Below are 21,574 nucleotides of genomic sequence, written 5' to 3'. Positions count from 1 at the left end.
TTCCATTTGATATTCTGACATTACCTTCTTAATAGAGAAAACTACCAGCTGTCAAGTAAAAGGAATGGGAGTTGAAAAATCAGAAGTTTTAAACTTCCCCAAACGTGAAGCATACTTTGGTTCCCTCCTTGCTTTCATCCAATATGTAGATTCCAGGAGAAAAGATGGACTAATGATTGAAGTAGGGTACCCCTTCCATCTCTTTCTCAGAAGAATGAGACACCGTTTCTTCATTTCACTTCAAGCACTGTGAATACATTACTGTCTCATTTTTCCAACCAAAAGATAAACCAATCTCAGTTCCTTTTCCCCTTTATTATATGCTGTGATTTCATCATTGTCATTGTCGACAGTAAACACCCAACTTAGGCAGGTACTGAGCTAGACGCGTTAATAGCTGCACACACACACACAAAATTAAAACCCTCCAACCAGCCGAGACTTGAGGCAAATTCGCCTCGAAGCCCCAACATATATTCGTCTATTGATTGACCGATCCTGTATGTTCTCTTTGGTCCTTTTTGACTAAATTTATAGAAACCTATTCTGGGAGCGTTCAAATAAAATGATCTGTAGGGAGTAAAAAGGACTTCTGGAATAGAATTGCAGGATGGAGACTAGTACTGCAGCATTCCATAAGGATAAACTAATTTTCCCAAAGTCTGTAGCTTACTTCACCGGCAAGCAAAAGTGAAGAATTAACTGCTACTTCGGAATTAAAAATTCCCTGGTCAGAGTGGCAAGACCAGGTGGGGCTCTGGAAACAAGCCACGTTGCTATGGCAACTTCGGATCGCCAAGTTGTGCTCTCGCGGCCTCCTGCTCTTACGTCACATCCGGTGTTACCTGTGTTGTTACCGGGAGCCGAAAACAAGGTGTGCAAACTTCTGGAGAGCGGTCAGGATGCAGCCAAGCGGAGCCGCTGGAGGCCGTGGCTGCGCTCTGCGGCCACTGCTGGGCATCCTGCTCTTCCAGGGTGAGTGCGCCCCGGGTTCCCCCACTTCCGCCCGGGGGGGAGGGTTGGAAGATGGTCGCTTTTCCGGTTCCGGTTGGGGGGTCTCAGAAAAGCCCCCACGACGCTTCTGAGAAGGAAGGAAGTGGGAGGGTGTGGGGAGAAGGTTCCATTCTGGTAATCAGCACCCACGGTGGGAGGTGGGCTCTTGTCAGTGCTTTCCTGACCCTGGGGAGCCCGACCACCGTGCGTGACTGTGCGCTGCCTCGCGGCGATGGCCCCACTTCGTGGAGGGCTCAGGCTTAGGGGTGCCGAGGTTGTCTTGTCATGAGCTGTCGGTGGTTGACTGCTGTGGTTTTGTGGGCCTTTTATCCTGGCTGGGGAAGGGCAGTTCTGGGGTTCAGTAGTTTGCCCCTGTAATTCGGGGGAAAAAAGAGTCATGACTGTTGGTAATTTTGTATTTTGTAAGTGATTGTCAGGGTTTATGAAGTAAAATGTTTATTTCTCACAGAAAGGATGTGCTGTGATTTTGGTGTAATAGAGGTGCATTTTGTTGAGGAAAAATAAACTGCTTTAGCATTTTAGTAACATTTTATAAAATATAAGAAAGGATGTATCAATTCTGTTAATATTTTAATCTATTAATGAGGACGGTATTCACACTGTGACATATCCTTAAAACTTAGTTAATTTTCAATTTTCAAATTGCGTAGATTTCAAAACAACCTAATTACCTTCATTCTAGGGTGCAGTTATTACCCGGATTTGTGTGTGTGTATGTCTTCCCCAGAAGTCATACGTTAGGAGAGCTAGCATTAGAGTGAATTGTTAACTTCATAAATTTCCCTGTGGGTAAACTGGAATTTCTTTCTGAAAGGGACGTTTAACTTTAGAGACTTCAGATGTTCTGAATCTCAGCAGGTAAGGCCAGGAAGTTTCTATTATTTGATGACTAACATTCATGTTTCCAGCACACTCCCTGATCCCTCCCAGCGGTCTGTGTCATCCCAAGTGTCCAGTTTTTCAGCTAAGTTATTTTGCAATATAATATTAGGATGACCTGTCACTCCAAAAAATTCCAGTTTCATCTCTGGCTCTCAACACACACACACAAACACACACACACACATACACAGAAATATTCAAATACACTATTGAGGAAAAAAAATTCTAGAAATGATGAGTGGTTTCTTAGACTTAAAAAACATCCATCAAATCCAGCAGACTAAATAATTAAAGCATTAAAAGTTGATTTTATGATCTGTATGTATTTGTTGAGTTGATTTATCTTTTGCCTTTAAAAAAACAACAGCTTTATTGAGACATTATTCACGTGCCATACAATCTGCCCATTTAAAATGTACAACTGAGTGGTTTCAGTATATTCACTGAGTTGTGCAGGCATCACCGCCGTCAATTCTAGAACATTCTCATCACTCAAAAGAGAAACTCCATGCCCATGAGCAGTCATTCCCCATGCCCCACTTCCCCTGGCTCCTGGCAAACACCACTCTATTTCCTGTTGCTACAAATTTGCCAGTTCTGGACATTTCACATAAATGGAATCATACAATATGTGTTCCTTTGTGGCAAGCTTCTTTCACTTAGCATGTTTTCAAGGTTCTTTTTTTAACTTTTGCTTTGAATCTGTTAGGTGATAGACTCTGGTTTCACACAAGCGTCACTTTGCTTTTCCTCTTCAAAGATGGGACCCATTAAATTGTTAGCATGTTTGAATTCTCTGTAAATGATAAATATGGTCCTGCTATGTAAGTTATCAATGTATTTAGAAACAATAGGCCACCTAGGACTTTTACACTTTTCTATCTTCCATTTAAGTGTGCAATTTTATGAATCAAAGGTTGACATCTGTATTTTGGAAAATCATACAAATTTGGGAGTTTTGTCATATTTTTTTCATTTCTTCCATGTGTAAACTTATTTATGTTTAAATATGATTTTCTTGTTTTCCTCCAAGACTATAAAACAGTTTTGTTAGTTATTTCAAGTATTTCTATAGTGGCTGCTTTTACCTGGCAGGAATGCTTTTTTACTTGGGTAAAAAGATAATTATCCACACAAGACAAGGATGAAAATTTCTGAATGAATGTAACATTGAATTGGTATTTTTTGAGTGCAGACAAATTATTTTGCATCCATTGATTTTAAAACATTTAAAATTGTAGTATACTATATGTAGAGAAAGTGCACCTATCGTAAGTGTACAGCTTGAATTTTCAGAAACCAAACATACCAGCACCCTCACTCACACCCATATCGGGACGTAGAGTGTTACTGGTACTCCAGAAACCTTCCTTGTGCTTCCTTCCAGTCATTATCCTTTCTCCTCCAAGAGGAACCAACTTCCTGATGTGTAGATCAGTTTAGTCCATCCATGAATCTTATGTTTCTGATACAGACTGATAACTTTGTGGCAAAATCATGTTCATGAATATGGAGTTCAAGTATATTAGCAAGGCAAGAAGTTGGTAGTAGGTAGCTTTATTAATGGTGTATTTACTATAATTCAGTAGCCAAAATTTGCTCAGAACTTGTAATTTTGGTGCTTATTTTGTTACAGTTTTTGTTTTTTAAAAAGGAAATTATGGCAGTTTGTTTCAGGTGAGTATTAATAGAGCAGCCATGGGGTGCTGGGTTCTGTTCTGGTGAGCTCAGGGCCTACTGGAGAAGACAGACAAGTCAACAGATAATTTTAGAATCTGGTATTAAGGGAGAGATGCACTAGAAACCATGCAAGCTCTGAAGAGGTGCCCATAATGGGCCATGGAGATACAGGGAAGGCTTCGTGCACGTGTCAACCCAAGTTAAATCTTGAAAGGAGAGTTAGAGATAGGGAGTGAGGGAAATTCTAGATGTAGAGAGAAACACAAACAAGGCCATGGAGGCATTAAATAACTTTCCAAGCAGATTTTCTGAAACTTTACTTTGGATTAGGTTGAATCACATGTTGACCCCAAGTATGTATCTGGCTGGAGGATGGTGTGCCGGAGCCAACTCCCCTCGGCTCTCTAGAGCTGGCTATGCACATCTCTTCCTAACTCGGCATTCGGAGATGTTACCAGTGTGGCTTGAAAATAGCCAGATATTCCCAGGGTGGGAATATTTGCACCACAGGAACGAACTGTCAAATCCTTTTTTTTTTAAAGCTATTTTCCAGCACACCTCTGGGTGTAATGATTGGTTTAGGCCAGGCCGGTCATGCCCCGGGGCTGGGAGTAGGGTCATTTGCTAGTTTTTCTTATCTTGCCCCTCTGCCACCAGATCCATTCACTTCCCTTCCCTGCGCTTTTCTCCTCCCTGGAAAGCCGACTCTAGACCACATCACCATCACCCAGACTCCCTCCCTCTGGCTTCCCGTTAGGTTTGGTCTGGGGAGGCATTGGCAGGAGGTTGGCAGGAAGGAAGAGAAAGACTTCCGGGTATTTCTTTCCTGCTCCCTCCCAGTCTTAGCGCCCTGGTCTATAGTGGCTGCGTCCCTCTATGGCTACAGCTTTCATCAGGTGGCCCACACAGTTCCAGCTCTTACCAGGCCCCAGGAGCACCGTTTCCTCCCCCTTTGTCTCGTGGGGCCTGGGGGCGGTAAAGCCTTTCTGCCTTTGTTGGCTTCCTTGACCCTGAGTAAAGTCCCTTTGAAAAGTGGCCCATACACTTTTCAAAATCTCAGCTGATTGTGCTTTTCTGTTTCTTGCCTAGACCCTGACTGATAGAGCCATCTTCCCCCAAGCTCGGGGGCTGCGTGGTAAAGGGTGGATATCCAAGAAAATCTGGTCATTGTTAGGAAAGGAGATGAGGGGAATGGATATTGAATGGACAGCAAACAAAAGTTCACTACATTCAGCTTGAGCTCCTGTGGTGGTGATACCCAAGTGGGTATATCCGGTAACAGTGAGACTCTCAGAGGCAGGTCATGGCTAGCAGTACAGGTTGGGGGACCATTAGCCTGTTAGTGTTGTTAAGTGTATACAAACGGATAAGTTTGTCCAAGGAGAACATGTTACATGAAGGACCATGGGCTCGGGGTGGAACTCTAATGAACACCAGTGTTTAAGGAATAGGTAGGAAAGAGGAGCCTTGGATAGAGATTTGATAGAAACTATCAGAGATGTGGAGTTTGTGTGTGTGTATGTAACACAATCCGTGTGGAGAGTTGGTTGTATGGACACTAATGGGATTGTGATTTATAACTTCAACCCATATTTCTTCTTTGCTCGAAACCAGGTTTGGCAAACTTTGTAAAGGGCCAGAGAATAAGTATTTTAGGCTTTGTGAGCCTCATGGTATCCACTGCAACCCCTCCGTTCTGCTGGAGTAGCACAAAAGCAGCCTTAGACAATACATAAATGAATGAATGTGGCCGTGTTCTAATAACACTTTATTTACAAAAAGGCATTGTGGACTAGATTTGGCCCACGGGCCATTGTTGGCTGACTCCTGCCCTAAACCAACTGCCCCGTTGACACTGGTTTTCTCACAGGCACCTTAAACTTACCTCAAATCAAATCCGTGTTACTCCCCGCCAAGCCTGGTGCTCTTCTTTCGCTGTGCCAGTGAGTGGTACCAGCAAGTCAGAAGCCAGAGTCATCGTGGACACCTCTCTTTCCCTAACATTCCACATCCGATTTTTCATCAATTCTTGCTGATTTTACCTTGTGAGCGTTGTTGTCTTCCTAGTTCTCTCCCTGTCCACTGCCACCAACTTAGTTCAGCTTCCCTGGTTTCTCACTTGACTGCTGTAGTCACCTCCTAAGTAATGTACTTATATTTACACTTGGCTTCTCCTAAGTGTCTTCCCTAGAACGATCTTTTAAAGATGCAAACTTCATCATGTCTCTTCTCACTCAGTCCCACATTTAAGTATTTTCCATGGCTTCCCATTACTCTAAGAATAAGGACCCAAATCTCTAATGTTCTATGTGATCTGCTTCCTACTTACCTCCTAGTCCCTGTTCATTCTTCTCTCCCTGCCGCCCTACCACCCATACACACACACACACACACACACACACACACACACACACACACACACACACACACATGCTTTCTGTGTTGCAGCCTACTGCCTTCCTTTTGGTTCATTTACTGTGTTTCTTCTTGGCACAGGACCTTTGCATATGCTGTGTGCTCTGTCTGGAATGCTGTCCTCCTCCCCTTGGTACTCTTCCTTCAGAACTCAACTCAAAGGTAGTTTTCAGGGAAGCTTTCATTACTGTTACGGGTGCAGTTCTCATAGCCATACTTTGGGTCTTTCTTTCATAGAATTTATCACATTTTTATAATTATGCATTTGTCTCTGATTATTTGACTAATGTATTTTTAGCTCCAAAAACAAGGAGTATATTTATTTTGCTTACACTTAATCCTAAGCTTAGAGGGTGGCACAAAAAATGCTCAATAAGGGTATTAGAAGAATGAGTGAATGAATGAGAGTATTGTCATGGGAGCCCCAGGGTAGAGGAGGTCAAGGAGCAGGTAGTCATTGCTTCAGAGCGGTCCAGTAAAATCAGGATAGACAAGTACCTATTAGAGTTTATCCCTTGGATTTTGCAGTTTTAAGACATGGTGCCCTTTACCAGGAATGGTAGTAGAGTCCAGATTGTGCTGTAGGGGCCCAGAAGTGAGTGGGAAGGAGGAAATGGAGGTGCCAGGTGTAGACTGTTCTTTCACAAAGTTGGCTTGGAAAGGAAAGAGGGCAGTAGTTAGTAGCTAGTATTGAAGGGTCAGGAAAGATTGTTACTATTTCTTTATTTTTAAGGATGGGAAAGATTTCTGTGTTTTTAGAGGCGAAAGGGAGAGAGAGCCCCTCCAGAAAGGAAGAGGGTTTTCCTGCTGGAGCAGGATTTGGAGAGGGATCTAGAGCAGAGCAGAAGCAGGGGGCCTTGCATAGGAAAAGGGACACCACTCCCTTTTAGACTGGAATAAGGACGGGTGAAGCACAGGAAGGTGTATGGCTGGGTGGTTTGTATGGCCTCAGGTTTCTTGAAAAAAGTAAGAGGAGACGTTTTCGTCTGAGAAAGGGATTTGGAAGTTGCATAAGGAATGAAAGAGAAGGGCACTGGTTTCAGGAATCAGAAAGAGGAGCTGACCAAGACCAGTTAAAGGGTCATCATGCCTCAGTAAGGGCTCATCTGTGGGGAGAATCCATGAATTTCTTATGGTAACTATCTATGTCATTGTGTGATTTCTCCCTTCAGTGTACACCAGCCACAGTTCCAGAATGGTCATCTAGGGCTCAGCTTTTCCTGAATGGCTGCAATGGGAAGAGGAGTGTGGGGATGTAAGGATGTTGAAAATACTGTAAAAATGGGGATAGGAAGAGAGTGGGTGTCTACCGAGCACACTTCGTTCCTGTACTAGAATTTTTGGTGACCTGTCCAAAAATTCTCTTAGTCTCTCTCTCTGTCCTCCCTCCGCATTTTTGCCCTCAGGGTGCTTGCATTTAATGGAGGAAATAGTCTTTACAAATTCAGTGCAATCAATGGTATGTGTGCTTGAATAGCACTGTGCATGAAATGTTATGAGAACATTGAGGAAAGAGCAATGAACTGCATCAGAGAATTTGGGAGGGCATCACAAAGGGGGCAGGTATTTGAGCTGGGTTTTGAAGGTGTGAGCATGGGAGGATTTGGTGCGGTGGGAATAACACAGGCAGGATTGGTGGGAATGGGGGGAGCCTTTCAGACTAAGACATATAAAGGAAGGCACAGTGGCGTGAAAGGACATAAATCAGGGAAATGGCAGGATGTTCTGGGCATGATGAAGGGGATGGAATGGGTAGGTGAGTGGCGTAGCAGAAGTTTGGGGCCAGATTGTCACTCTTTGGATTTTGTTCTATAGCCCGATAGAGAATTATTGAAGGTTTCTGCATGTTGGTCGCATTCGTTTTAATAATAATGGCTAATATTTATTGAAAGGTTTTATTTCAGATGCTAAGCCTGTTATGTGTTATCTCATTGGATCCTCACAGTGACCCAACAAAGTAGGTCTCGTTGTCCCTGTTTACCAGGTGAGGAAATTGCAGCTGGAATAGGTTCGGTCACTGTCATCAAGGTCTCACAGCTAGAAAGTAGCTGGGCTAGAACTGGAGTCCAGGTCTGTCTAATTCTAAATCCATGCTTTTAAATCTCTCTACTCTCCTTATGTTTTAGGGTGAAGGAATGCGGTATGGGGAGAGTATGATTACCATTCATTTCCACCTTCCAGTTTCCAGGGCTGGATCTAGTGATGAGTAAGGTGAGGGCTTAGGAGAGAGCAGGCGTGGAGGGATGAAGGCTTTCCAGGCAGAGGAACAGCCTCTGCAGAGTCACAGAAGGTCAAGTTCAGCATGGCAGCATCAGAGAGGTGCTATGGATGAACCAGAAGTAATCCTCATCGTTGGGATGGGTCAGATTCTTATTAGAGTTGTGAGCTCAGTCTTGGAACTACTCCTTCAAACAGGAATGTGAGCAGACTAGACTGACAGGAGAGGAGCAAGAAAAATGATTCAAAGCAGGCAGAGGAAAGGGCAGTGGAATCGATGACTCATTACTGTGTCTGTGATAGGAAAGGTTGAGAGGGTAAGTAATACTGAAGAGGTGGCAATACTAATGCTGAAGCTATCTACGTGCTTTGAGCACCTACTCTGGGTTAGGTGGGCTTCTCAGGGTACATGTCTTAGCTCATTGATTCCTCACAGTGATCTTCTAAGGAAAGTGCACTCATTATCATTTCCACCAGGCTGAGAAACGAAGAAGTAAAGTAATTTGCTAAGACCACAAAGCCAGCAAGTGATGGGGCTGGGATTTACATCCTGCCCCTACTGGAGGGGAGAGACTGCTGGTTTTCAGAGTGGCATGTGGGTTTTCTCTCCTCTGAAACCTCACTGCTCCGGTTGCCTCTGGTTTTCCAGAAGAATCATGGCTTATCGCAGTGGAGAAGGAAGCAGGAAAGACAAAGTGTTGGTGACTTTCCTTTAAAATGGCTCCCTAGTGGAAGATGAATTTCTAGTCACTGCTCTCTGACAGCAGAGGGGATTGGCCAGACAAAGCACCAGCTCTTTTGGGGGGATGGAATGTCAGAGTTGGCTAAATGAGGTGGTTTATGAAAAGGATTGGTCTCTAGAGAGTTTAAAAAATGATCCGTTTACATTTTGGAATGCATTAAATTGTTCTGTTTTCCTCCCCATTTTAGTGGATGTGCGATTCATTAACCAGCTTTAAGAAAGGAAAAAATACAATGAAACTAGATAGAACCTTGGGAAACTTTTCTAAAATTCTTTGAAAAAAATTCCCCATCCTTATTTCCTGCTCCCATTTTGCTGCTGGTTGAGGCAGTGGTAGCTCCAGGTTACAACCGTGCTGTACTTGGGGTGCGTCCCTTGGACCACAATAGCCGCTACCTTCCGGGGGTACATGTGTGACATGAGTGTGTGGCATTGCCTTTCAACCGGCCCTGGGCAGACCCACTTGTTTGTACTTAATTTAACCACAGCTCTGTATTTGGAAAAATGCTGATGTGATCAGATTTTAAATTTTGACCCAGGCATCCATGCCGTGATTTAATATTGTGAAATGACAAAAATACTGCCTTTGACTAATGCAGATATCCCCTCCCTGTCCTGTTGGGCCTGCCTGGGAAGACATTTATTGCTGTGTTTGTTTTTCATGAGAGCCTTAAAAATGATCAATAGTGTCTCTATATTATTCACTCAACATCTGTATATTCTGCCCAAGTGAATACATTTGAAATGTCTGGGCTTGCTTTGTTTAGGTGTTCACACGGTCCTCTCCTTGGAGATTAAAGCAGATGCTCATGTCCGGGGTTATGTTGGAGAAAAGATCAAGTTGAAATGCACCTTCAAGTCAACTTCGTCTGTCACTGATAAACTCACCATAGACTGGACCTACCGCCCTCCTAGGAGCAGCCGCACAGAATCAGTAAGCATATATATACTCTTATGGAAATTTGAGTCTTGTGTGGTCAACAGCGCTGGAATCCTTTTACTCCAAGTCCCAGGCACGCTTTAGACCCTCTCAGCTTGGGGCAGAAGATGAGCTTCCACTGTGTGTGCCAGTAATTTGGTCCCAGGGTCTGTTTATTCTTCTATGTAAATCTTGTAAGTAGGAAAAAAACCTGTCAGAAACGCAGAGGAAATGTGGTTTGCTTTTGTTTCCCCTTTGTTGTTGTTGATTTGCCTGGTTTCATAGCTTTGTTTTTAGATTTGTTGTATTGAAAAGATACCTCCAGGACTGTTGGATAGAAAAATTCTATAGGCCCCAACATAAATATCCTGTTAAAAGCCGCTCATTTCCTCTTGTTTGAAGTTGTCTCAGTGGGTGTATCTGTTTGTATATCTGTACTCTGCAGTTTATCTTGGCATCTTCTCCCTCCAGTGTATAAACGTCTGCCTTGATTTATATGGCTCCCTTTGAAGGAAATGGTGGCACCTTGTGTTGATAACAGATGCTGTTGGTGACAGATGGCCTTGCAATATTAGAAGCAGTATACTTTAGGCACACATATAAAACACATTTATGGCTCAAATCCCATTGTGGATGTCTAATTGAAGATTGCAATGCTATAGAGAACCTGTCTTCATGCTTCCAGCAGTGTCCTTGGGTCAGAATAGATGCTGTCAAGAAGCTGAATGGCATAGCTGTATGCAAAGATTGTACTTTTAAAAGTGTCCTTGATTGTTTATCCTTCCATGGAAAACCTTCTCTTTGATTTTAATGTATTAAGTTCTGGATTTTGTTATACAAGCCATTGTTGATTGCTATGTAGCTTGGAGCAAGGTAGGTGGCTTCAGTGAAAGAAGCTGGGCTTCTTTTTCTTCCTTTCATGGTCCCTTTTTCGCTAGACTTAAAGTAGTTCACTTGATGTTGAGTGGCCAGGAAACCATGGCTGGCCTGATTTGGTTCTGCCTGCTTGGCCAAAAGTAGGACAGAGCAAGCAGTGGGGATCGTCTTTGTCAGAAACCTGAACTGCAAACAGCGATTGTCCTGCGGCGCTGTCCTCTGTGAGGCTGACAGAGAGTCGGCAGGTTCACCCAGGCTGGAGCTGGTGGGCCTTTGAAGTCACATAACAAGATGTCACAGTTATGTGGTCTCTCAGGATTCCATCAGACTAAGCAGCAAGGGTTTGAGTATTACTCACTTAACCTGGGACTTACAGGTTGGCTTAATCCTGAAGATATACACACAGCAGGCCTTGTTTTGTCAGTAAGAAGTTTCAAACTCTTTTGTATTGTTGCTGATAATTAGCAGTAGGCATTCTTTACCTCCCTCTTTGGAATACTTATTGCACATATATTCCTAAAATCTGTATTTTCCCAATAATAAGGGTGAATGAAATAACCACATTGTTTTAAGAAACCTTCATAAGAGTGTATATCAGTGATACCTTAATAAAAAAAACTCTATATTTTCCGCTACGCTGAAAATTCCATAAAAGCACATAGTACATGTGCAGTAAATACTTGTTGAATAAATGCATGAACAGGTGAACCAGTAAGTGATTCAGTCTCTTCTCTGGGAAGTTGCTGTTCAAAACTGGGCAATTCCGTGGTTGTTTGTTAGTGCCTGGATTCCTAAAGGGGGAGTTCCCAGTAGGCAGAAAGAAAGAAAATAGAAGAGAGAGAGGTAGAGAGGTACACAGATATACTTAAGTGTTTTTGATGATGTGTTTGATCACCAGTCTGAAATGGCATCATTTTAATTCAACATACATTCACTGAATTCATCTGGTTTGGGGTTTTTATTAATTGCCAACACAGAAAGCTTGAGAAAGGCTTGATTATATTATACCTTCCTGGTGATTTTGAGAATAAGCAAAAACCTCCCCTTTCCGGCTCACTAGCTGTGTGCCTTTGAGTAATGCACTAAGTTTTTGTTCTTGGCCTTGTGTTTCCCTTTCTATACATTTGGACTAATTATACCTGCCCCTTGTGTAGCTCAGTGTTGTTATGGGGCACAGGTGAGCAAATGTGTAGAAATCATTTCCAGCCCACAGAGTACTATGCAAATATTAGATGCTCCTTTGGAATAGGCTTTCTCAACTTCGGCACTGTTGATATTTTGAACTGGGTAGTCCTTTGTCGTGGGGGACTGTCCTACACACTGGAGGATTTTAGCAATGTCAGTAGCACTCTCCCTGACTGTGACAACCAAAAATATCTCCAGATATTGCTAAATGTTTCCTGGGGGTCAAAATTGCCCCCGCTTGAGAACTACTGCTTTAGGGCTTGAGGGAGAATTTAGAAAAGGTTCAAGAGTTAAGAATCCAGGATTCATCGATCTTTTTGTTACAAGTTCTATTCACCTGTCTTTTAATCTACAGGATGGAGGTGAACAAAGCTAAAAAAAAAAGACCCCAAATTAGAAAACCTATTGTACATTTGCATCTTATTTTGGACCTGCTTAGCTTAAATTTTCATTGCACTCTCCTAATTAACTTCTTCCTCATTGTGTTGCTTTCTTAGATTTTTCATTATCAGTCTTTCCAGTACCCAACCACGGCAGGCACATTTCGGGATCGAATTTCCTGGGTTGGAGATGTGTATAAAGGGGACGCCTCCATAAGCATAAGCAACCCTACCATAAAGGACAACGGGACGTTCAGCTGTGCTGTGAAGAATCCTCCAGACGTGCACCATAATATTCCCTTGACAGAGCTGGCGGTCACAGAAAGGGGTAAGTTCACAGCCACTAGCCTTCTTCTGCAGGGACTCTCTGGAGAGATCACTGACAAGCAAAGCTACCTATCTTTGTAAACCAATTGGTCGCTGGAACATTCTGCCATTCTGAATTGCCTATTAAGATGGATTTTTAATCTTTATTTTGCATACCGAAGCTTTTCTTCAAATATTGTCATAGTTCCTCCATTATCTTTTTAAAATTTTAACTTCAGGTGACCAAAGGTCTTGGGTAATGGGCAGCAAAACCCTGAATAAATGGAGGGTTGTTATCTGTGTGCAGTAGTCGTTCTGGTTTCCCTAATATGTTCATATCCTCAGTCATGAGACAACATTCTTGCCTGTGTCTTGAGAGGATGTCCCCTCTAATGGTGGGAGGCAGCACATTTCTTTTATGTTGCAAAGAGCAGCAGTTTTCTTGCAGTGTGAGACCAGAAGAAAGTAGGTTAAGGACTGGCCTTTTTTTTTCTACATTATTCCTGGTGACTATTGAGTGGTCATTTTAGTCCTTAGTTGGATATGAACCAAAAACTTAAGAGATACACAAGGGCATTATGGTTCATTATAGATGCCTTATCATTTCTCAAATCTGTCTGTCTCTCTTTCTCCCTCCCTCCCTTTCTCCCAACAATAACTCATAGGTTTCAAAGATTAGGCATGTTTGCATTGCTGGCAGGAGTAGAAATTAGTATAGTTTTTCTGGAAGATATTTTGGTAGTATGAATCAGATACCTTAAGAGTATATGTCTTTTGATATAGTAATTTCATTTTAAAGCTTTATCATAAATAAAACTAAATATGGAGATTTATATACAAGGATGATCATCATAATATAACTTATGGATTCAAAGAATTGGAAACAATTTGAATGTCCAGCATCAGAAGACTGATTTAGCGAATTATTCAGTATGGTAGAATAGACAGACAACCATTAAAAAAAAAGTCTGGAAGAAATTTTTAATAAAATGGAGAACATCATATATTAACTAAAAAAGGTTAAAAATAGTGTGTAATATAAGATCCATATTTCTAAAAACACCTGCCCTGCTCCCTATATGCAGGCCTATAGCCACATACTCTAAGAAAGATTGAATGGGCAGATAACCAGTGTGTTAATCCTGGGTAGCGGGATTATGGGTACATTTTTATTCTTCTTTCTACTTTTGTGTATTTTCTACCTTTTCTACCATAAGTTTATTCCTTTTGCAATGAGAAGAAATGCAAGAGCATTTGTAAAACCAGATGTAAAACCTGTCATGTCAAAGGTAACACGTTCGTGCGTCCCTTTCTTTTACCTCCTCTTTCTCCCCCTCCAGGTTTTGGCACCATGCTCTCCTCCGTGGCCCTTCTCTCCATCCTTGTCTTTATTCCCTCAGCTGTGGTGGTTGCTCTGCTGCTGGTGAGGATGGGGAGGAAGTCTGTGGGGCTGAAGAAGAGGAGCAAGTCTGGCTACAAGAAGTCATCTATTGAGGTCTCCGATGAGTAAGTGCGGCTGGAGCCTTGAGCAGGAGACCCATTTCCTCTTCAGAGCCCTGCTTTGTGGGTAGCGCCCAGACCGCTGCCTGCACACCCTTCTTTCTTCTGGGCCGAGTGATTCTGCTGAGGGGTCCCAGAAGGAAGGTTGAAAGTGAAACTTGTCGACATTAATTTGGAGAGGGAGATGGAGGGATTGCTAGTAGCGTCCTCGTCTCCTGCTTTGGAAATCAGATTGCACAGTGCTATGGTTCTGATAGAAAATTCTGAAGTGGAATTCTCATTCCTTCAAACTGAACAGGAAATTTCAGCAAGGCAGTTATTTCTCCCTTTTCCTTGTTCTGGCGCTGAGCTGATGTCTCCTGATAGAAAATGCCTGAGCAATGAGAGAGGCTCTAAGAATAGCTGTGAAGCACAAAAACAATTTACATAAGCAGGAGAGCTAGTCTTAGTTGGCAGCTGCTCTGAAGGGGCTGATTGGATTGTGGTTATCAAAGACATTCATCAATCGTCATCTTGCCAGTGAGCAGGCGTGATCCAGTATTTTCCCTCAGAACAAATCTACTAAAAAAAAAAAAAAGGTAACCAAAGTCTACATAAAAACCCTGTTGATTCTCCATTGTTTATATCAAGGGTTTTTAACCTGGGGAGGGAAGTCTTACCTTGAGAGGGTCTAAAGCTTTCTGTGTGCGCACACACATCTGCATTTACTTAATGGGAGAGAGTGTACCCTTTGTAAGGAATCTGTGGCCCCCCCAAAAAAGTAAAGAACTCTTGGTAGAGATACTAAAATGTCTATTTCTAAGCATGGTCTGACAAGACCCCTCATGATCTAACCCTTAGTCACATTGTTTCTTGCCGTTTCTTCTCATTAGCTCCACATAGCAGCTGCAGTGAGCCTATTTCCTTCTTTAAGCGTGCAACATTCATTCAATCTTTTTCTCCTCCCGACATGTTCTTCTCTCACATGGAATTCCCTCCTTCCTCCCTTTTTTGCCTGGAAAACTCTCCCTTATCCTCCATGACCCATCTGAAATGTTTCCTTGAGTTGCCCAGAGTCTCTGGGGAGTATTAGTCATCCGCCTCTTTGCTGGCACAGCAGTTTGACCTTAACTCTTAAAACATTTATCACATCGTATTGTAACATGCTTGTTGAGTTGTAACAGGTCTCTAACCCCCTGGGATTGTGAGCTCTTCAAAGGACGGTGTTTTATTTGTGTCTTTATCCCCAGCCCAGCACGATGCCTTAGAAATGGTTGGTGCTCAGGACATTTCTAAGTTAATTACTGTGACTAGCTCCTATTTATTGAGCATTTATCGTGTGTCGGGACCGTGGTACGTGTTTTGCATGTGTGTATTTTTTATTTACTCCTAACCACTATCCTTTAAGCCCAGTTGGTAATATCTGCATATTACAGATGAGGCAACGGGTTCCAGAGCTTAAGTAATTTGCCAAGTCACCCTACTAGTAAGTGGTAGAACTGGAATTAAAAACCAGACCCGTCTGACTTCAGTGCTGTGCTCTCAACTGCTCTACTGAACTGAAGACAGTGACTGTTCAAATTTGCTTTGTCCTCTTTTGACAGCCCTGACCAGGAGGAGGAGGGAGGCTGCGTGGTGAGGCTCTGTGTCCGTTGCGCCGAGTGCCTGGTAAGCCCACGGTTTCTTCCGTTCACTGCTCAGGTCTCAGTTCCTGCTCGCTAAGGGGAACCTTTGCCTCAGAGGCCGCAGAGGATAGCAGGGCCACAGCACGCTGTGAGCCAGGGTCTCCCCCAGAGCATTTAGGCCCAGGGGACCCTCCCAGTTCTAACCATTGTTTTGTTTTCTGTCTGATAGGCTTAGAGTGAGCTCCTTAGGTTAGGAAAGGGGACTGTGTAGAGCGGTCTGCCGACTACAGACCTCCTGAAGCAGGAGTATCCTGTGCCTCTGAGGTCACAGGAGGAGACTGGCTGGCCCTCGAGCCCTGATGGAGCTTTCCTGCTGTGACTCAGTTTTCCAGGGAATCAGAGGGGCACGGCCTTTTAGGTGATTGTGGCCTTATCAGTACAAAATACCCACATTGGAAGGCATGAATTTTGATATGAATTTCAAAACGCCGTCATCCATCCCCCTTTGAGCAATTGCTGTGACTGGTAAGTGGCTGTGTCTGGTTCCCCGGAGGAGGAAAGACCCTCTGATGTGGTGCAGCTGGAAACAGGTCAAAAGCGACTTATGATCTAATGTGAAGCACACCCGTCATGGCAGGGTTTAAACTTGAGGCCTCTTGGGCTGACCACCGAGCTCAGCACTTGGCCGGTGGCTGTAACCTGGTTACTCACCGCAGTGTTCTCTGTTCTCTCGCATACTTGAGTATAATGGGTAGGACGAGGGAAGGTTGATATGTGCCAATGGGGAGGATCTAATACCAACCCTTTAGGGTTTGAGTATTTTGATAACAAAAAGTAAGTTAATGTCCATACGATTATTACTCACATTTCAGATATTAATTCATTCAACAGTTATTTTCTGAGTATCAGACACATGCCAGATACAATTCTAGGGACTTAGGAAACAGTAGTGAACAACACTGACAGAATTGTCTGCCTTCAAATAACTTACATCCTTCCCCTACCTGGAAAACTCATCCTTGGAGACACAGCTAGAATGTCTCTTAAATTGGGGTACAACAACTCAATCTTTTAAAAGTAAGTAAAACATATAGTAAATGAGATGGTGTATATAGATGGGAAGAGAAAGACTTTACTAGGATCATTTTGGCTTTTGTGTTAAGAATAGGTGGTAAGGGGCTGTGATAGAGTCAGAGAGTCCAATTAGGAGACTTTAGTGGTAATGGAGGTGAGAGAAGATGTTATTGGTTTGAGCTGGGGTGATAGTGGCAGACGTGGTGAGATGGTGCGAAGATAAGCCCGAGGATTTATGGGTAGGGTTCATGTATATGTGAAAGAGTGAGAGGAGTCAGGGATAATTCCAGGGTTTTTACGTGACATGAGCAACTGGTAGAGTTGCCATTTTCTAATTTGTACAAGGTTTTAGGAGGAAGATCGGGAGCTGAATTTGGATATATTAAGTTTGTAATCCTTATCACACATCCAAGTGGAGATGTGATGTAGGCAGTTGGCTATAAGACGTGAAATCAGATGAGGGGTCTAGACTGGAGATAGAAATTTAGGGATCGTTAGCAGATAGAGCCTGGTAGAGAGAAGCAGGGAGAGCATATCCACAGGAGCGTGCTGTTGGAGATGTTTCCATCAAGGAAGTACGTGAAGATAGAGAAGAGGTCAAAGGACTGAGCCCTGGAGCTCTCCAAGGTGGACGGATTGGAAAGCCGAAGAGGAATGAGGGGCTGAGAGGGATGTCCAGTGAGGCAGAAAACCAGGAGCGTTTAATATCCTGGGAGCCAAGTAAAGAAAGTGTTTCATGGAAAAGAAAGTGATTAACTGTGTCAATTGCTGCTGAGCCCAGTCAAGTAAAGTAAGAACTGAGAATTGATTATTGGATGATCTGGTAACGTGGAGGTCACTGGAGATCTTAACAAAATTAGCTTCAGCAGAGGAGTGGGAAGGAAAGCTTGATGGGGATAATAAGGTGAAGAAAGAATACAGGGAGATGTATCGAGGGTATGGGTGTAAACAGCTCTTTCAAGGAGTTTGCCTGCAGAGATGCAGAGAAATAGGGCAAGAGGTAGAGCGAGGCGGGTGTCAAGAGTTGCCTTTCTTTTGAAGGTGGGAGCAATCATAGCGCATTTGTATGCTGGTGGGAATGATCCAGTATAAAAGGCTGGCTGGTACTGCAGGAGAGAGAGGGGAGGGTTGCTGGAGCGCGAATGGAGATGCTGACCTTAGATAAACGTGGGGAGAGTGTATCCCTAAGAGTAGAGAAGGCCAGGTAGATGGGCTCTGATGCAGGTGAGGGGCAAATATGGTGACGGCGAGGAGAGCTTGTGGAAGTTCCCTGCTGTTCTTTTCCCAGTGGTGGGAAAAAGCATGGTCTTCGGCTGAGGGTGAAGTGAGGAGAAAGTGTTGGAGATCCGAGGGAACAGGGAAAGGTATGACATAGTCATCTGGGAGAACAGGAGAGCGAATGGACCAGAGACAGGCGGTGTGCCAGGTGGTACCAATGGCCCACTTGAGGTTAGAAGTAATAAATGCAGGTATGAGTAATAGAAATAAGAATAAGAATAATGGTAATAGTAACAAATCTTGAATGGGTGCTTACAAAATTCCAGGCACAGTGCTAAGTGGTCTACATACATGGTCTCATTCATTGCTCAGAGCCACTCTGTGAGGTGTCAGTATTTTTATTATCCCTGCTTTACAGAGAAGGAAGCTGAGGCTTAGAGGAGCTAAATAACTTTACTCAAGGTCACACAACCAGCACGATGTGGAGCTGGGATTGGAACTCAGAGCAAGACTGACTCCCAGCCCTAACTCCTAGCCACAACCCTGTACCTTCTGCTGTGGACGGGCACCTTTTCACGTGTGTTTTGAAAAGTATTCACCAAGGAAAATGAAACCCTTAGAGTTTCAAAACAGAAATTAGCTCAGCAGCCTCCAGTTCCACTGAATTCCGAGTGGCATTGTACTTTACATACACACCACAGCTCCTGCTCTTTCTCTTCCAGGATTCAGACTATGAAGAGATGTACTGATGAAAGTCTTCACGATGTGAGGAGTCACCTAATAACAGAACATAATCCCATTCCACTGGCAGCTACAGCCTCTCTGAGAAGTGGAGCTGGCCTGGAGAGCAGTGATGGAAGATTCTAGAAGTTACCAGTAAAGACTTCAGGAACCATTTATTTATTGAAAATATGCTCTTTTCGTATTTATAAACTGTTCAAAAACTCTCAGAAGAGACTCAGAACTACCCCTGTTAGTAGCTCATGCTCTAATTGACTGAAGAAATTCTTTTCCTGAATAGAAAGATATGTTTTGTTTTGTCTTCACTCTTGAATGTATTACACGTTTTCTTCCAATTCTTTGAGGGAGAATTCTAAATGCTGGCCATACTGCTGATGCCAAAATATGTTTGTTAAATGAAATGGGGCTTAGAGTTTCCTGTTGTGCTGCAAGGCCAGACGTTTGGGAGGAGTATGTTTGTATTTTGCTACCTGAGCACCTTGGGCTGTGGGTGAGCACACAGCCTGTACCACTGGTTTGGTCATCTCACCATCAGTTGTGTTTGGGTGACCTGGAGGATATAACCCTAATTTCTGTAGAATTGGTAAGATTGGGAGTCAGTGGTTTGCCTTGATCAGGATTTTAAAGTATTAAGGTGTCATCAGTTTACAATTAGGGAAAGCAATGATGAAGTAGAGGGAGTCCTTTCTCTTGTCTTCCTAGGCAAAATTTGTTACTTTACTTTCTTACAGCTGATGATGTATGGTTTCCTCCTTGACTCTTTAGATCAGAGGCAAGAAAAACTCTTAGAAAGGTTCTCAGAGGGGATGTGAAGGCTATTTTACCAGTTACTTGCAGTGAATCATCTTTTAACCTGTGTTATTCTTCAAAACTTTTGAGTTCTAAAGTGTGTCATGTATGAGTGAACTAAGATATTTACGAACTGGTTTTGCATAGTATTTGAGACAAGGAAGTGAGGTGGTGTGTAACCTATGCTTCCCCTTTGTGTTCTTCAGTACCTTACGTCAGCCTCCTCCATTTTCTTACAGCAATCTATCTCAGATTTTAACTTACATGGGGTTTTCCATAAACCATTAAGAAATACATGTGACGTGTCAGGACAGATTGATGGCATAGAGTGATAGAGCTCACCTCTCAATTATAAGAGACTAGCGTTATGCTCTCCTACCATGGTTTTTCAACAAAATAGTCTGTGGTTCTTTACTAGGTAGCTCAGGAGGTTCCCACATCATAGCACAATACAACGTACATGTTATAGACAAATTACTTGTATATTTTTGCCAAGATGTCTTTTAAAAAACTTGGGTTGTTATTAGTTCTGGAAGTCATCAGTAAAGACTTCAAGAAAATGATATAGATTTGGCCTGGCATCTTTTACTAACCTAGCCCAAAGATTAGAGAGTCTGGTTAGTTAATAGACTTGATGATTTACCTCTGGTTACATAAGGAAGTAGATGAGATGAACACAGGATGAGCAGTTATTTCTGCAGTGGTTAAATCTCATAGTCTTGGGCTACTTGTTATGCGTTTGGCTGTCTGAGGCCAATTGGTAAGACCATCTACCACCACACAGGGAAAGGAAACAAATTTGAGCAGGGAGAAAAAGAATTTGAGATTTTGGCCATTTGGAGATAGAGATCTAATTGTGAGGCAGATTGTTTTTATGGGTCTTTATTTCCCTGAGAAAAAGACAGTGTTATGGGAACCCAGTTAAAGCCATGTTGTGTTAACTGAGGAGCCTGGTCTGGTTAGGTTTTCTTGTCATTTCCTTTCAGGCATGTTAGGGGGATTAATCCAGTATGGTGTGTTCGTCGCTTTAGGTAAATGGTGCTGTGTGAATACTTAGTCGTGTTATTTCGTAGACCTGAGCATGATTTGAACCAATTGAACCAGTCCCTTCCTTTTTAAATGCTGAACAAGAGAGCCTTTCATGGTAAGAGAATAAGTTGCTAATTGAGTCTGCTCCCTGGGTTCGTGGTCACATCACAGTCATAAGGCTGTGTCAGTCTCCTCTTCGTCCCTTACACTGAGGACTGGATTACATCTTTTTCTCTTCCTAGCAGCACAAAGCAATGTTTGGACACCTGCCTTCTTAAGGATGGAAGGAATATAAAATGTTGTTATTTTAACCTACTGTTTTAATATCTTCTAAGGTGCTATTCCCTCCTTCTTTTTCTTTTTGCTGCTCCATATGTCCTTAGCACATTGTACGGAGACCAGCTTTGTCTAGAAAGGGAATTTAATTCTGAAAGCATCAGAAGGGGTTAAAGGCTTTTCAGAATTTTTCTTTGGCTGCTGAAGCCTTTACCTGTAGTTACATTACCTTTTCAGTTTTGTGCATGGAGTGCTTAATTCTGTTACAAATGTGAATTTATAAAATACTTCGTGTTTCCCATGTGGCCCATTACCTCAGGCTTCTTGGGGGACAGGTTAGTTCTCTGCAGCTCCTCACACTGTGCCCTGGTGCTTCAAGAGGGAATGTTGCATGTTCCTGTTTAACACAAAGTTCTGGAGGCCAGATGTTGAATCTGGATGCTCCGTGTGTCATCCGGTCATGGTTCCGAAGGGGAGCCCTAAGAAGGCCCAGATGGAGTGGGTCACGACTGTTACTTCATTGCACAGCCTGAGACTTTGCTGCCAGAAGAGGCGGCTGCATCCCTTTGGCCCCACTGTCGGGCTGTTGGACCGTTTGCTGCAGCATTTCACTGGTGTGTTTTGCTAGGAGTGTGTGCACTGTTGGGCCATATGCACAGACATCGTACCTCTTGATATCTTTCCTGCATCATAGCTAATAAACTTCTTTGTTCTTTCTGGCTGCTTT

General features: G+C 43.1%; 1 protein-coding gene across 2 annotated transcripts; it reads left to right on the top strand.

Annotated features, from left to right (window-relative positions):
* Positions 1-546: 546 nt before the first annotated feature.
* On the top strand, positions 547-21,566 carry MPZL3 (myelin protein zero like 3). 2 transcript variants are annotated; one of them, XM_036919902.2, is made up of 6 exons: positions 547-975; positions 9,718-9,884; positions 12,428-12,638; positions 14,017-14,122; positions 15,700-15,763; positions 18,735-21,566. In XM_036919902.2, exons 1-6 carry the CDS (start codon positions 903-905, stop codon positions 18,759-18,761), a joined length of 648 nt encoding a protein of 215 aa, XP_036775797.1. In that variant the 5' UTR covers positions 547-902; the 3' UTR covers positions 18,762-21,566. The 2 variants fall into 2 exon arrangements, with proteins under 2 accessions (XP_036775797.1, XP_036775796.1); XM_036919901.2 differs by having other exon boundaries at positions 828-975; positions 13,957-14,122.
* The last annotated feature ends 8 nt before the right edge of the window (positions 21,567-21,574 follow it).

Source organism: Manis pentadactyla, chromosome 13, assembly GCF_030020395.1.
Source record: "Manis pentadactyla isolate mManPen7 chromosome 13, mManPen7.hap1, whole genome shotgun sequence".
Taxonomy (NCBI): Eukaryota; Metazoa; Chordata; class Mammalia; order Pholidota; family Manidae; genus Manis; species Manis pentadactyla.
Note: the sequence above shows the minus strand (reverse complement) of the source record. Positions and strands in the feature narration are given on the sequence as shown.

Excerpts from the sequence above, each read along its gene's own strand:
- MPZL3 (XM_036919901.2), top strand. The coding sequence starts at position 903 with ATGCAGCCAAGCGGAGCCGCTGGAGGCCGTGGCTGCGCTCTGCGGCCA. Across the intron at positions 9,885-12,427 it reads GGAGCAGCCGCACAGAATCA|ATTTTTCATTATCAGTCTTT; the intron begins GTAAGCATATAT and ends TTGCTTTCTTAG. Across the intron at positions 14,123-15,699 it reads TCTATTGAGGTCTCCGATGA|CCCTGACCAGGAGGAGGAGG; the intron begins GTAAGTGCGGCT and ends CTCTTTTGACAG.